This window comes from Caretta caretta, chromosome 19, assembly GCF_965140235.1.
Source record: "Caretta caretta isolate rCarCar2 chromosome 19, rCarCar1.hap1, whole genome shotgun sequence".
In the NCBI taxonomy this organism is placed as follows: domain Eukaryota; kingdom Metazoa; phylum Chordata; order Testudines; family Cheloniidae; genus Caretta; species Caretta caretta.
This window is the reverse complement of record NC_134224.1, coordinates 17027911-17042017: the sequence shown is the minus strand read 5'-3', so window position 1 is coordinate 17042017 and position 14107 is coordinate 17027911. Positions and strand designations below refer to the sequence as shown.

At 51.7% G+C, this 14107-nt stretch overlaps 1 protein-coding gene across 1 annotated transcript; it reads right to left on the bottom strand.

The window, feature by feature from the left end:
* Positions 1–271: 271 nt before the first annotated feature.
* On the bottom strand, positions 272–6565 carry EDN2 (endothelin 2). The gene is made up of 5 exons (XM_048826181.2): positions 6374–6565; positions 5309–5453; positions 3982–4101; positions 2630–2734; positions 272–2252 (listed from the first exon to the last, which is right to left on the bottom strand). Exons 1-4 carry the CDS (start codon positions 6435–6437, stop codon positions 2692–2694), a joined length of 372 nt encoding a protein of 123 aa, XP_048682138.1. The 5' UTR covers positions 6438–6565; the 3' UTR covers positions 272–2252; positions 2630–2691.
* Between the last annotated feature and the right edge of the window lie 7542 nt (positions 6566–14107).

Here is a 14107-nt window from a genome sequence, read left to right as displayed (position 1 = left end):
CCAGAGGAGGGCCAATTATATTGGAACCATCCCAGGCTTTTAAGGTCACTGCTAAATGGGGCCACCCTGAACTGAAGCCTGTCTCCCCCTGAAAACTCACCCCTAATTCCTGCCTATCTCTACAGTCTCATGGTCATGTCTGTTCCAAGACCTTGGGAAACAACTAATTCAGCTGCGTTCTGACCACACCCACCACCCCACCCAATATCACACCCATACTTAACCAGCTATCAAGTGGGCTGGGGAAGAAAGGAGGAAGAAATCAGAAATGTCACCTTTTACCATCATTTATTACAAATTAAAGTTTACATATTTGCAAATTACTGTCTAAAAATAGGTTAAAATAAATATACTGAAATGTTGGGATACTGCACACGGTGGGTGCATGCTATAAATTACTCCATTCCAGGAGGGGACAGGACACACAGAGCAATTTAGACCAGTAGTTTGATTTAAAATGACACAACTTAGAACATTAAACAGTGTGCAAAGTTTCCCTTTCAAACAGGAATTTATCAGATCCTTTCAGGATGATTTAAACCTTCAGAAGGCAAAAAACATACAAACGCCATGCTTTTCTCTCCAGCTCCAGACACCAGAGAATTTTTGTCTTGACTGTCCTACATACCGATACGTGGATTAGCTGGTCTCATTGTTCTCTTTCTCGAAAGAGAACTGAGGAAGTGTTTTGCACGCCCAATGGGACTAGACTACAATACGGGTATGGTTCAGTCCACCAGCACCCTTAAGTGTTCATGTGAAAGAGTGAGGTCACAGCCAGAATTGAGATTCCAGCAAGGATTTCAGGAGTGTTGGTGTATCTGCACTAACTAGATGAATATTTTGCAGCCAGGCTCTGTAACAGAAGCTGTATGCTGGGAAATCAAAGAGCATTTGTGATACAAGCCCAGCCTCCCCCACTCTTGACGTTTCATCAGTCTGGCAAGAGGATCTTCCAGAGCATGGATGCAGTGTTCTTCAGTGGAACTCCTCCCGGAGGGCCAGTGGAATTAGAATGCTCCAGGACTGTACGTGACCATGATCCTGGGTTTTGCCTAAGCCCATCCCTCTTGCCTAAGCCTTTCCCCATGAGCCACACAGAGCATGTCATCATTTGTCCCTTTCAGTCGGTCACTCAGTGAAGCAGCAAGCAATTGCACCTTCTCCCACTGCCTCCAGCTTCTCCTTCAACGGAGCTCTGTGCATATCAGCAAGCTGGGAGGGCGAAGTTAAGAATAACCGAGTTGCAATGTTCTACCCTGCTAATTACATGTCTAAGGACAAACATTCACACCACCGCACTTGTTGGGACTAGTAGTTTGGCTCCGAATTTCCCCCTCCCCATGTAACAAACGTGGCCTGCAGCACTCCCAGCAGCGATAGAGGAGAGAATAAAAGAAATGCAGCTCTACCAGAGCTTCCCCACCCACTCACTGTGGAGCCAGGCGTGCAGAGCTTGGATTGAACACAGGTTCAGATTTAAAACAGGCTATTCTCCGTCTACACTGGAGCCATTCATGGAGAAGGGACCTCAAGCAAATGGCTTAGCAGGAGAAAGCCAGAGCCTGGTTAGCTATGCCATGGTACAATGGTATTTGTTACATGGGAATCCCAATTTAACGCACATCAGATTGTCTTTGACAGGGCAGTAAAGAGGAAAAAGTGCTAAGACGACAAGCCCAACGAGGCAGCAGCTCGTCAGTCCACGAGTCTGTGATGGCCACCCAAACCATGGATGAAAGCAGCGCAGCTGGAACCCTGTTCAAACATGTAGGCCAGGCCTCCAATACAGGATTTTTGGGGTGCTGCCAAGTTCAGAATTGAACATGGTTTTTTCTAGGCCTAAGTGCATGGACTGCAGAGACATGCTGACCATGGGCAGAATCCAGTGTGGAATCTAGCTGGTATTTGACTGATAAATCCCAGTCCTGATCCAACAGGCCTGATCCCACCTTCACAGCGTGTCCATGGCCACATAGGAGGAGATGCTGTTTTCCCTTACAGCAGTCTCTGGAGCGCTGAGCTGCCTCCTCTGCTTCATCCACCTCTCCTGCTTTTCCATCATGGTCTTTCCTTCTGCTCTTTCAGGCACCCATGGCAAGAGCCAGTGGCATCCACAGGACTCCAAATTATTCCAGAAAACAGGATTGTTACCTGCTCTGTATCTTTTTCTTCCAGGCAAGGCTGCTTGAACTTTCCTCTGAAAGCAGTGCTGCCATCTGGGAAGCTGGGAGTTAGAGACAGCAATGTCCCTGTAAACAAAAGGGACCAAACACTCAGCATCTCATCTGTTACCCTCCTCACATCCAGGGACAGCCAGTGTCCTTTGATATTTACATGCTGTCTGCTAAGTTGTTTTGCATGGCAGAAGATGGGAAAGTCCTGAGACTCATGACCTGCACAATACTACAATCCTCCATTGGTGAGTGGAAGGTGGGCAAAGGGGTTTCCTTTACCCCTCTAGTCTCGTATTCTAGGTTTAGTGTCAGAAGTTTTCAGTGTCCCCTGACTGGAAAAGCTGAAATTTGAGTAAAAGCTAGTCTTGGAATCACAATCCTGTGGGATTTCACATGCTTATAGGGCAATTACTTTTGGGGAGCAGGGTGGCAAGGCCTTATGGAATTCTTACCGTCAGGCTCTCAGAAGATCAGTTTGTGGATGCTTCACATCACTGCTGTGGGGACTCTTTACCTATACGCTACGGCTCGGTGGGAGCTTAAGGTTCCCAAGATACCTGAAAGTCAAGACAGCACAAGCATGTTAGCCCCTCGCTTTCAGCAGGGAGAAAACACATGGAGTGGAAGGAGAACAGCTCTAATATTACATACATCGCTCTATAAGAGGGTTGAAAGCTTTATTTTGAAAGGGCTAATCCCCTGCCATTTCTGGCAGCAGCTTATAGTGTCACTGTTAGACTCTTTCCTTTCAGAACCCACTCAGTTCCCTGGAACTATTTATAGCCAGTTTTATTTCTCCGCAAATTTGTTAGATAGAAAATTAAAGACAGTGGCCCTTTCTAGTACTTGGCAATTTGAACACATTATACTACTTCTATGTTCATAGAATATCAGGGTTGGAAGGGACCTCAGGAGGTCATCTAGTCCAACCCCCTGCTCAAAGCAGGCCCAATCCCCAATTTTTTGCCCCGGATCCCTAAATGGCCCCCTCAAGGATTGAACTCACAACCCTGGGTTTAGCAGGCCAATGCTCAAACCACTGAGCTATTCCTCCCCCCTATGTTGTCCCACTTCAGACTATAGTGACTGCCTATAGTACAGTACACACTTCCTGCAGCAGGCTCTATGCTTCTGAACGCATGCGTGTTCGCATAGCAGAAGATTTTGTTATCTCCAAGCCAGCTCCATTCCAGGGCAGAATGGGCTGAGGGGAGAGTGAATATTTATATCTGGATTTACCCCAAGAGAAGCGAGCAGAAAAACAAGCAGCTTTTATCGTCTGGATATGGCTCTTCTGAGAGAGAAGAGAAGCAGGTGCCCCTTCAACGGACGACTTTCATTCTCCTCCCCTGCAACACGCCAGAAGGAAGCTACTGTCCCCAGGAGGGGAAGTCTCTGGATAACCCTCCCGTGCGCTTCACGCTGATTCTCCCGCCCCCTCCCATGTGATCAGCATCACCCAACCACTACGCAAGCCAGCACTTCCTCACATGTGCTGCCACCACACCGCCAGAGGGAACATTGTTTTCTACCAAGCAGAAAGGGGACCATTGTACGAACAGAAATGTGCTCATGACCCTTTGCCAGGGCTTCTCTGGGAGGGTGTAAAAGCCACTAGACAAGTTCCAGATGCTGCCAGAGAACAGTGCAGCCGCCCGGGAGTCTACAGAATTAGTCCATCTCTTCACTCGGAGCCTGGAATCTCAACCACTCCTTTGCAAAGCACCCCTCGACCGGCCGTTGGCTAGACGGGGGGGGGGTATCAGCCCTTTCCCAACCCATCCCAGGGGCCTGCTGGACTCACCAGGGCTTTGCCTGGCAGAAGGTAGCACAGACGCTGTCCTTGGAGTGCGAGCACTCACACCTGTTCAGTGATCTCTTGCGGCGACTTGGAGGGCTTCCCAAGCCATAGGGAGCAGTCTGTCTGTTAAAACAAAAGAAATCAAATAAGCAATTACTCTTTATTAGCAAAGAGATTTACCGTGCAGGCTTGGGAGGCAGCCAAGCTACAATAATAATAAAAAGGACATCTGTAGACACAAGGTGAAGAGACCAAGGATACTTCTCAAGCCTATAAAATTCAGCTCTTGCCTCCCACCCACCACTTTTCTTCCCACATCCCTCACAGGTAGCCTGGACCAGCGTCAGCCAGCAAGTACTGGACTGCAAGTGGAGTTTTATCCTCCTTGAAGCTGCTCAGAAACACAGGGACACGTTCCCATGCAACAGCGATTGTTCAGCATGCAGACGAAATTTAAATGCAGAGGCAGTTCAACTTCCTTCCATGCGTTGGTCTGAGTTTCCAATGCCCAGTTTGCCAAGCAGCAAGAGGCTCAGGCAGGGGGCCCTCCTCCCCACAAACACATGAAACAGTTGTGACTGCACAGGACATGTTACAAGTTAAAATGCCTTAGGGCTATAACAGGTTCTTCTGATCACAGCATACTTGTATAGCTGTTGGTGTACACGTTCCCTTTCCAGCTGGGATCACAATCCACCCCCATCACCTCCAAAGTCCTCCCTGAGTTTGGGAATGGCAGAGACTGCAGCTATTTTCAGAGCAAGTTGTTACTAATGAGTGCACATGACCAGGCATAATTAGAGCCACACCTGACTGAGACCGTCTGTTGGCACTGGACATAAAGGTGACAGCCACGGGTCTGAAAAGAGCTCTGCTTTCCTGCCACAGGTTCTTAATGCCAAGCCCCTGCAGCCCCACTACAAATACCAGCACCTTACGAGGAGCGTTCGGAGTAACAGGTGTAAAAGAAAAGAAGTTTGTGGCAAGTTGGAATTGTTACATTTTAGTTTTTGTATGGTGGCAATTTGAAGGTTTTTTTAGTATAAATACCATGGGGAAAAAAACAGTCACAAGGGGATCGACTTCCTGAGCTTGCACCCTATCTGTTTGGTGACAACATGAAGCAAGCAGCTGTAATCCCTAGAGGACACAGGGGTTGTCCTTTTCTGGTGTTCCTGTTTGCATTGTTATCTGCAACAGGTGATACACAAACTGGGATTCACTCTACCCCCAACAACAACCATCAGCCAGAGAAATCCCTGCTTTGAGATCAATCTGTTACTTATAAATTATCAGCAACGTTCTCCAAAATAGCTGTCCACATGCTCACCCTGGGGTGTTGACCCAGATAATATCCAGGTGACAGAAGTAAATGCACTCCTTGTCCTGCCAGCTGTCGCAGGAACATCGCTTTGTCCTGGAGTGCCTGCTGCTGGCTGCAGCTAGGTGGGACTCAAAGGGAGGACGGCCCATACCTGCAGCAGAGGGAAGAAAAACGGATCCGTCGTGCTATAGTTTAAAAGCTCTGGAACGCACAATACTATGTAAACGCTGCAGTTACACCTCTATCAGGGATTATGTTGATTTCAGTTTCCAGGGCAGTTTTACAGTAGGTGCAGCCTTGCTGATTAGGCAGTACTAGATCATAAAAGCACTTGCATAACTAAGCAGGGGAGTTTGCTAGAAAACCTGGAGCAATGAGGGACTGTAAAGGCAAAGTGGCACTGCTATGGCAGCTTTTGCTTTTTCGGGCAATGCCAGGCAGTCAACTCACTGGCAAATTGCACAGGTTATTTATCTGCCCACAAACAAAACCACAGAGAGGCAGCTATCGCCCTGCACATGCCTGCAACACATGGTTGTGGGCTGTGTGTTTATTTATTTATTTCTGTCTTGGCTTCTTATCAAGCTATGACTGCGACCTGCATGCGGGAGCTCTCCCTGCCAAGCGCGAAAGCAGGCGCGATGCAGGGTCACTAGGGCACACAAGCAAACACGTTTCGATCCAAGGCAGGGAGCGGTGCAGTGGGCAGGCTGACCACCCAAGAAAGAGGGTCTGGGGCGGACAATTGCACGGGGGCGCTAGCGAGAGGCTCCCCCGTCTCCCAGGGTACCCTAACGCCTAGCTCCCTAGAGGAGCAGAAAGCAGCTGGAAGGGACAGGAGCCTCTACCCAGGCAGCGAGGGGGGGAATCTGCCCTGGTGACGTGAAACTTCGCGCTGCTCTGGAAAGCGGCTGCCAGGCTCCGAGTCCGAGCCAGGAGGGCTCAGCCCCAGCACGCCGGCCCGGAGGGGCACGGTTCCTCGGCAGGGGCATCTTCCAAAGCCCAGCCCAACCGTGAAATCCCCCTTTAACAAAACAAAACAAAACAAAGCCGAGCCGCAAAGAGTCTCACCTTCTCCCAGCAGGATGCAAAGGGTGATGGCCAGAGAAACGACGCCTGCGGGCCGGTTTGCCATGGCGGCTGGTTAATCCCGGGCCAGGAGCAGACGCTGCCTTTCCCCAGCACGGCCCCGGAGCCGCGCCGGGCAGGTGCTTTATAGCGCCGCTGGCCGCCGAGTCACGCCCCGGACCCGCCCCCCAGCATGGGACGGGGGCAGAAGAAAACAAAACCAGAGGCCGGGCGACGAGCCAGCTGCGGCAGCCCCCCCCCGGCCCCGGCGCGCCTGCCAGGGGACCCGGCGCCCGGCCCGGCCCGGCCCGCGGGAGCTGGGGAGCCCGGGGGTCCCCCCGCGCCGCGGCCCGATTCCGGCTGGGTCAGCCGGGGGGTCCTGCTCGGCCACCAAGCGCAGGGGCGGGTCAGCCGGACACGGGGACCCCGGGACACCAGCTCCCCCGCAGCTCCGTGCAGCTGCCCAGCCTCTGCCTCTTCCCAGGGCTCCGCGGCTTTGCTCCCGGGGCTGCCCTGAGCTGGCGGGGTGCAACCGGGGCAGCTAACCGGGGGCAGCAGGTTTCACACCAGTGCTGGCGAGCAGCAGAGACCGGCCTGGGGAGGCGGGCGGGCGGGTTGCAGGCGGCGAAGGGACCTGTTGAGTCGGGTGTTCAGGGAGCTGATTTGCATTCTTAATGAACTCCAGCCTGCGCACGGATTTGGTTGCGAAATCCCCAAACTGTATGTGCGGGGAGGCCGCGGGGAGTCAGCCGGTCCGAGACAGGGGAGGCGCGAGACCTTTGGGGTCTGAAATAAGCAGCGCCCCACCTTAAGAGACATGACAAATGATCGTGCAAACCACAGACAAATAAATGTGGGAGGAGGGTGGGAATAAATTCCCTGGCTGTTGTTAACTGTTCAGAGCCTGGAGACACAATCCGGAGCTGGAGCTGGTTTTCCCTTCACCCCTGCTGGGTGTATCCGGGGAAGCCTCCCCCCACGTCTGGACAAGGCCCTTGCTCTGGAACAGGCTGGCTTGAATAGTTTTTTCATCTGTCATGACTTCGCCTTTAAATCTTTTGAATTGAGGCAAAGGCCTTTATGATGGAGCCTCATTTATGCTGTAATGGAAGGGGAAGGAAGGAGGCAGCTTGCCGGTGTGGCCAGCGGGTGGAGCAATCAGAAAAGAGGCCCAGAACTGAGCAAAACACATGGGTGGCCACCCAGTGAACTGGCAGCCCCTGGCCCTCACTGAGAGTGTCAGAAGGGCAGCCTTTCCCTTGCTTTGCTAAAGCACAGCCTCCTCGAGCCTCTGAGCCCCCCCGCCACATTCATGGCGCAGAGACCGGGCGCTATGACCATGCCCGGTTTGCCCCCAGAAAAGTGAGGCTCAGAAGTCACACGAGGAGTTTGTGGCGGAGCTAGGACTAGAAATCATCTGTCCTCCATCACAACTAAGCCAGCCCGCATTCCAGTTCTGCTGCAAAAGCTCAAAGCCCCTGGCACCGGAACCAGAGGCAAATCTCCTGTGTGAGCACTATTGGGGCTAGGACACTGCTGAGCTGTTCTGACTCTGTCCAGAAGACAGTAGTGTGTGCTCACACACATGTCAATAGATAAGAATATTTATTAATGAGGCCAGGATTTCCTCCCCTAGCAACACTGTCTGTACTGCCAGCGAAAGAGGACATGGAAGAAGAGAGAGAAGTTTACAGCACAGTAGGAGAACAGCCAGGGGTCTGGTCTCTAGGCAAAAGCAGGTGTAAGGAAGCAAGGCTGTGACAATGAATACAGATCCCTACATCCCACTAGATGATCTCTGTGTTACCTTGAGTGTTTTCCCCAGGAATTGAAATTAGAGGGAGGTCTTTGAAATTACAGGGAGAGTTGGAAAACAACTACATTGGCAATACTGACCACTAGGGAGCCTGGGGGAGTTCGTGGGGGGAGGGGGGTACACCTCCTGTGCCACAGACACATCAGGCAGTTCCTCCATTGATTGTGGTTGCTCACTAGTTGTGGTATTTCTTCGCAGGGGATGCCAGCGCAATCAATATCCTCTGTCACAGTTGTCAAACTGTCCTTCCTTGGCCTCCCTCACTTTCTCTTTCTTCCCTTGGGTACCCAATTCAGTGCAGTGCCTATTTTTTAAATGAAGGTTGATCCTAACATGGACTTCAGACACTTCACATGGCCAAGTGAGCACGAGGGGAAAGCTTACTAAAGCTACCTTAAATGATCACTTTTCTAGAGTGGACTTAACAAGCTTATGGTCTATATAGACCAAGCACAGACTGGTAAATATGTGTTAGGCCACATTATGTTTTTAAAAAATATGGGTCCAGCCCACAGATTTATTCTTCTTTTCCTGGTAGAGACATGACCTCCAAGACACGCTGATCAGCTACGGCACTTCCCAATTACTTATTCATTCTCATGGGTAAAAGGAGTTTTAGACTTTCTTACGACACCCACCCAAAAACAAGGTGGACAGAGCAAGCAACTCCTCATCAAACTCTGAGCCTTTGAGCAGCCTGCAGCTGAGAGATGAGCAGCCTACGAGACACAAGCTGGGAATGAGGCTGGCCCCAAAGTCCCTTTAACTAAAGGAGCTAAAGGTTCCTTAGTCATGGCAGAAGGCTAGAAAAAAGGCAAGGCCCTTGAAATGGGAAATAACTGATTTTATACAAGATGACAATGTCTTAAAAACATACCCTGAAGTCCTTTCCAACCCTTGCTGAGGCATATGTCTACACTTCAGTTGGATACCCGCAGCTGGCCTGTGCCAGCTGACACAGGCTCACAGGGCTCGGGCTAGGGGTATTTTTAATTGTAGTGTAGATGTTCGGGGTTGGGCTGCAGCCTGAGCTCTGGGACCATCTCACATCGCAGGGTCCTAGAGTCTGGGCTCCAGCATGAGCCCAGACATCGATACCACAGTTAAACGGCCCCTTAGCCCGAACCCCGTGAGCCTATGTCAACTGGCCAGTAATGGGTTTTTAGTTGCAATTTAGACATACCCAGAGAGGGATTGGATAATGTACTTCAAGGACCAAGCTCCCTGTGATCCCAATGGTCTGATTCAGTGTAGCAGTATCCTGGGCTCCCAGATCTTGATGTGCAGGCAGGCCCTGGGAACAGGAGTAAGCCTAGAATCAAGAGCTATGATCCCCCGGGGCATTTGGAAGAGGCTACCTGGCAGTCCTGCTAAACTAGAGAGTTCTCCAGGAAGGTATTTTTTTAAGGTTTCTCAGGAAGGAAGTGCACCTTTTACCTGTTCGCTCAGAATACTTAGGTTTTGATTGTATCGCTGTCATGAATCGACACTAGCTGCTGTCAATGTGGTAAACCAGCGCAGCCTTGTGTAAAATGTAACAAGCACTAAAAATCAAGGAAAAGCAAGGAAAGCTAAGAGTCTGTCAAGAAGGAGAGCTGCTTAGAGTGGAATTTGTGTGAGCATTAACTCCTGCTAATTGTGGCAAGGTATTTCCAAGAGGCAGAAGGAGTTTAAGGAATTCAAATTAACTTAGCAAGCATAAAATGCACTGTCACTGAACACCAGTGAGAAGAATTTTTTTCATGGGAAATGAACACAAAATGGACATGAACACAGCAGGAACAGAGTTAGACTTAAATTCAAATGAATAGTCATGGGAAAACATCACAGTATTCACCTAGAAGCAGAGACCAAGTACGTGGTGCAGATTAAAACAGGGCTGTTTTAAGAGAGGTTTAGTCCACTGAGTTGGGGATGAAAGGAGATAACAGATGAGGATGGAGGGCAGAGGAAGATTGTACAGTAGGTGGCAGAGGAAAGGACAAAGTGGCTGAGAAGGTAGCCAGGTGGACAGGGAGGAGGGACTGCTCGGCAGCTAATATCAATGTTAATGAGAACAGAGAGAAAAAATAACAAAAAAACAAAGAGATGAGTGTAAGAGAAAACTCCAAGATGTAAAGCAAACACATTGAAAGTCCTATAGAGGTAAAGGAGGGAAGTTTCTAAGACATCTAGTCTTACACAAATGCAATAATTGTTCTAAAGACAATAAGGAAGCACTATAGCAGCATTAAATGTAACTCACCGAATTATAATTCCAGTATTGCATAATAGCAGAGTGATGCCATGGCTGGGATAGTATGAGATATTCAGGCTACAGTCTAGAACCTAGATGACCTAATAAGTCTTTCCTGGCTCTAATTTCCATGATCCTCTGATTCTGATCACTGTACTGTGAAAGGAGGTATTCTCGAAATGGAGATGGTAAAGCAGGGATGCCAGCACGCTGCAGGGATCCAAAGATGTTAGTTATCCACACGCAAAAAAGGCTACAGGGATGATGTCAGCGAAGTTTGGAAGAGAGGAGCTTTAAGGTACGGAAAACTTAGAAGAGAACAGTAGATTCTACAAGGCATCTGTGTGAAATACCAGACAGAGCCAGGAACTGGAGGCTTACAAAGGTTCAATTACTAAAGGAATTAGCAGAGGATTCCTTTATGCCAAGAGCCAGGCTGTCATGTGGGAGGAAGGATAGCTTAGTGATTATAGTGTTACCCTGGGATTCAGGAGGCCTAGAGGGTCAATGCCCTTGTACCTATTGGGTTCCGGAAAGTTGGCGGGCTGCAGTCCGCCCACTGCTGAAGGACCCCCCCTGCCCCAGCCTAAGGGGAGGATCCACAGGACCTGGAAACCAAATGATTCCGTGGGACAGCTAATCAAATAACAGGGACAGGAGTGTGGTCAAAGGGTCAAAAGAAGGGAGCCTGACAGGAACACCGAGTAGAGAACCCCGGACAGCACCCACTGCTCCTCAAAGGAGTCAAGGGAGCCAGTGGACGTCGCCCAGAGGAACTCTGCCCGGATACGTGAACAGACAGAGGATCGGAAACAGGCCCCACAGTCACAGGAGTCTCTATCGGCCAACCTCCTCCCCCTGGTTTTATAGATGGTCGTTTTGGCCAGGGCCAGGAGGAGGTTGAGCAGGAGGTCCCGTGACTTTGTGGGACCACGGATAGGCAGTGCATAGACAAGCAGGTGGGGGGAAAAGTGCAACCAAAACCTTAACAAAATATTCTTGAGGAGCCAGAATAGGGGCTGCAGCCTGGTGCACTCCAGGTATTTGTGCGCCAGGGTTTCCCTCATGCCGCAAAAGGGGCAGATGTCCGGGATTGGGGTGAACCACACCAAGTACACGCCCGTGCTCACAGCCCCGTGAAGGAGCCAGCAACTGATATCCCAAGCGGGCCTCAGGACTAAGGTGGAATATAGGCCGGCCCACCAGGGCTCCTCACCCTCTAGAGGTGGCAGGAGGTCCCGCCACTTTGTGGCGAGGCGGGTTCAGTGCCCTTGTATATTGGGATCCAGGAAGTGGGCGGGCGAAGCTCGCCCACTGCTAAAGGATCCTGCCCCCAACCTAAGGGGGAGATCCACGGGACCTGGGAAACCAAGTAATTACGGGGAACAACTGATGAACAACAGGGACAGGAGTGCGGTCAAAGTATCAAACGAAGGGAACCGGACGGGGACACCGAGCAGAGAACCCCGGACAGCGCCCACCGCTCCTCAAAGGCATCAAGGGAGTCAGTGGACGCCGCCCAGAGAAACTCTGCCCGGAGGTGTGAATGGACGGAGGACCGGAAATAGGCCCCACAGTCACAGGAGACTCCATCGGCCAACCTCTTCACCCTGGTTTTATAGATGGCCACTTTATCCAGGGCCAGGAGGAGGTTGACCAGGAGGTCTCGCGACTTAGTGGGGCCACGGACAGGGAGTGCGTAGATAAGGAGGTGAGGAGAAAAGTGCAACCAAAACCTTAACAAAATATTCGTGAGGACTGGAATAGGGGCTGCAGCCTGGTGCACTCCAGGTATTTGTGCGCCAGGGTTTCCCTCATGCCGCAAAAGGGGCAGGTGTCCGGGATTGGGGTGAACCACACCAAGTACACGCCCGTGCTCACAGCCCCGTGAAGGAGCCAGCAACTAATATCCCAGGTGGGCCTCGGGACTAAGGTGGAATTTAGGCCGGCCCACCGGGGCTCCTCACCCTCTAGAGGTGGCAGGAGGTCCCGCCACTTTGTCCTATTGGGATCCAGGACGTGGGCGGGCAGAGCTCGTCCACTACAAAGGAGCCCCCCCCAGCCTAAGGGGGAGATCCACAGGGCCTGGAGAGCCAACTAGTTACGGGGGACAACTAATGAAAAACAGGGACGGGAGTGCGGTCAAAGGGTCAAACGAAGGGAACTGGACGGGGACACCAAGCAGAGAACTCCGGACAGCGCCCACCGCTCCTCAAAGGCATCAAGGGAGTCAGTGGACGCCGCCCAGAGGAACTCCGCTCGGAGGCGTGAACGGACAGAGGATCGGAAATAGGCCCCGCAGTCGCAGGAGACTCCATCGGCCAACCTCCTCACCCTGGTTTTATAGATGGCCGCTTTAGCCAGGGCCAGGAGGAGGTTGACCAGGAGGTCCCGCGACTTAGTGGGGCCACGGACAGGGAGTGCGTAGATGAGGAGGTGAGAAGAAAAGTGCAACCAAAACCGTAACAAAAGATTGGTGAGGAGCCGGAATAGGGGCTGCAACCTGGTGCACTCCAGATAGACGTGCGCCAGGGTTTCCCTCACGCCGCAAAAGGGGCAGGTGTCCGGAATCGGGGTGAACCGCGCCAAATACACGCCCGTGCTCACGGCCCCGTGAAGGAGCCACCAACTGATATCCCCGGCGGGCCTCGGCACTAAGGTGTAATTTAGGCCGGCCCACCGGGGCTCCTCACCCTCTAGAGGTGGCAGGAGGTCCCGCCACTTTGTGGCGGGGCGGGTTCAATGTCCTTGTAGCGGGGCAGTTACCCCACTCCTGAAAAACAAGGAGACAACGCTAGGCTGATTGGGAAGGCAGCCACAGCTGGGGCCACGCCCAATTAGGAGGCAGCTGGCCCTATAAAAGGGCCGGGAGCTGGGGCAGTCTCTCTCTAGCTTTGGAGAGAGATGGACCTAGCTGCCTAAAGGAGCAAAGGCTACCGTAGACAGAGCGGTCCTGGGGAAGGAGCAGCCTGAGCTGGGGAGCTCAGGCCTGGCAAGCTCCCAGGCTGTGGCCTGACAGGAAGGCCTGGAGAGGTACTGGGCTGCAGGGAAAGGCAGCAGGTCCAGACCCCCCTTGCCAATGATGAGTGTCCATTACACTGCAGTCTGCCCCAGTGAACAGGGGCTAGATGATGACTGGCAGTAGCCACTGAGGTGAGGTGGGCTGAGAGGGTTGGGGGTTCCCTGGGAGGGGAGACCCAGACTGTGGGGTAGTGCTGGGGCAGAACCCCAGGGTAAGGGGCACTGGAGTCCAGGAGGGACATGGGGCCTGAGGCAGGTGAGCCACCGGCCAGCAGAGGGTGCTCTGAGCTGGAGCCAAGCTAATTCCCAGGGCAACCAGTAGGAGGTGCCGCACTGGTGAGTCTCACTTTGCTAGAGCCCTGCTTTACTACAGATGTCTTGTGTGATTGCAGGTTGGTCACTAAGGGCTAGATTTTTAAATACCTAAAGATTGAGAACTAATGGCTTTCTTTAACCCCCAAATACAGAGACACTTACATTTCTGCTTCCAAAATGGTCTCTGTTCCATGGGTGAATAGTAAGTACCACTGCCAATCCCACCAGCACCCAAATCACTAAGGGGAGCAATGGAAAGGAGTTGGGGGGGAATGAGTCTAAACAAAGCCACCAGCAAAACTGCTTCTGGATCCTAAATTCACGACTGGCTTGCAGGAGACTTTGGCTT

Coding starts and splice junctions, on each gene's coding strand:
- EDN2 (XM_048826181.2), bottom strand. CDS start 6,437: ATGGCAAACCGGCCCGCAGGCGTCGTTTCTCTGGCCATCACCCTTTGC. Junction 5,454..6,373: donor TTGCATCCTGCTGGGAGAAG/GTGAGACTCTTT, acceptor CCTCTGCTGCAG/GTATGGGCCGTCCTCCCTTT. Junction 4,102..5,308: donor ATCTGGGTCAACACCCCAGG/GTGAGCATGTGG, acceptor TTGTTTTAACAG/ACAGACTGCTCCCTATGGCT.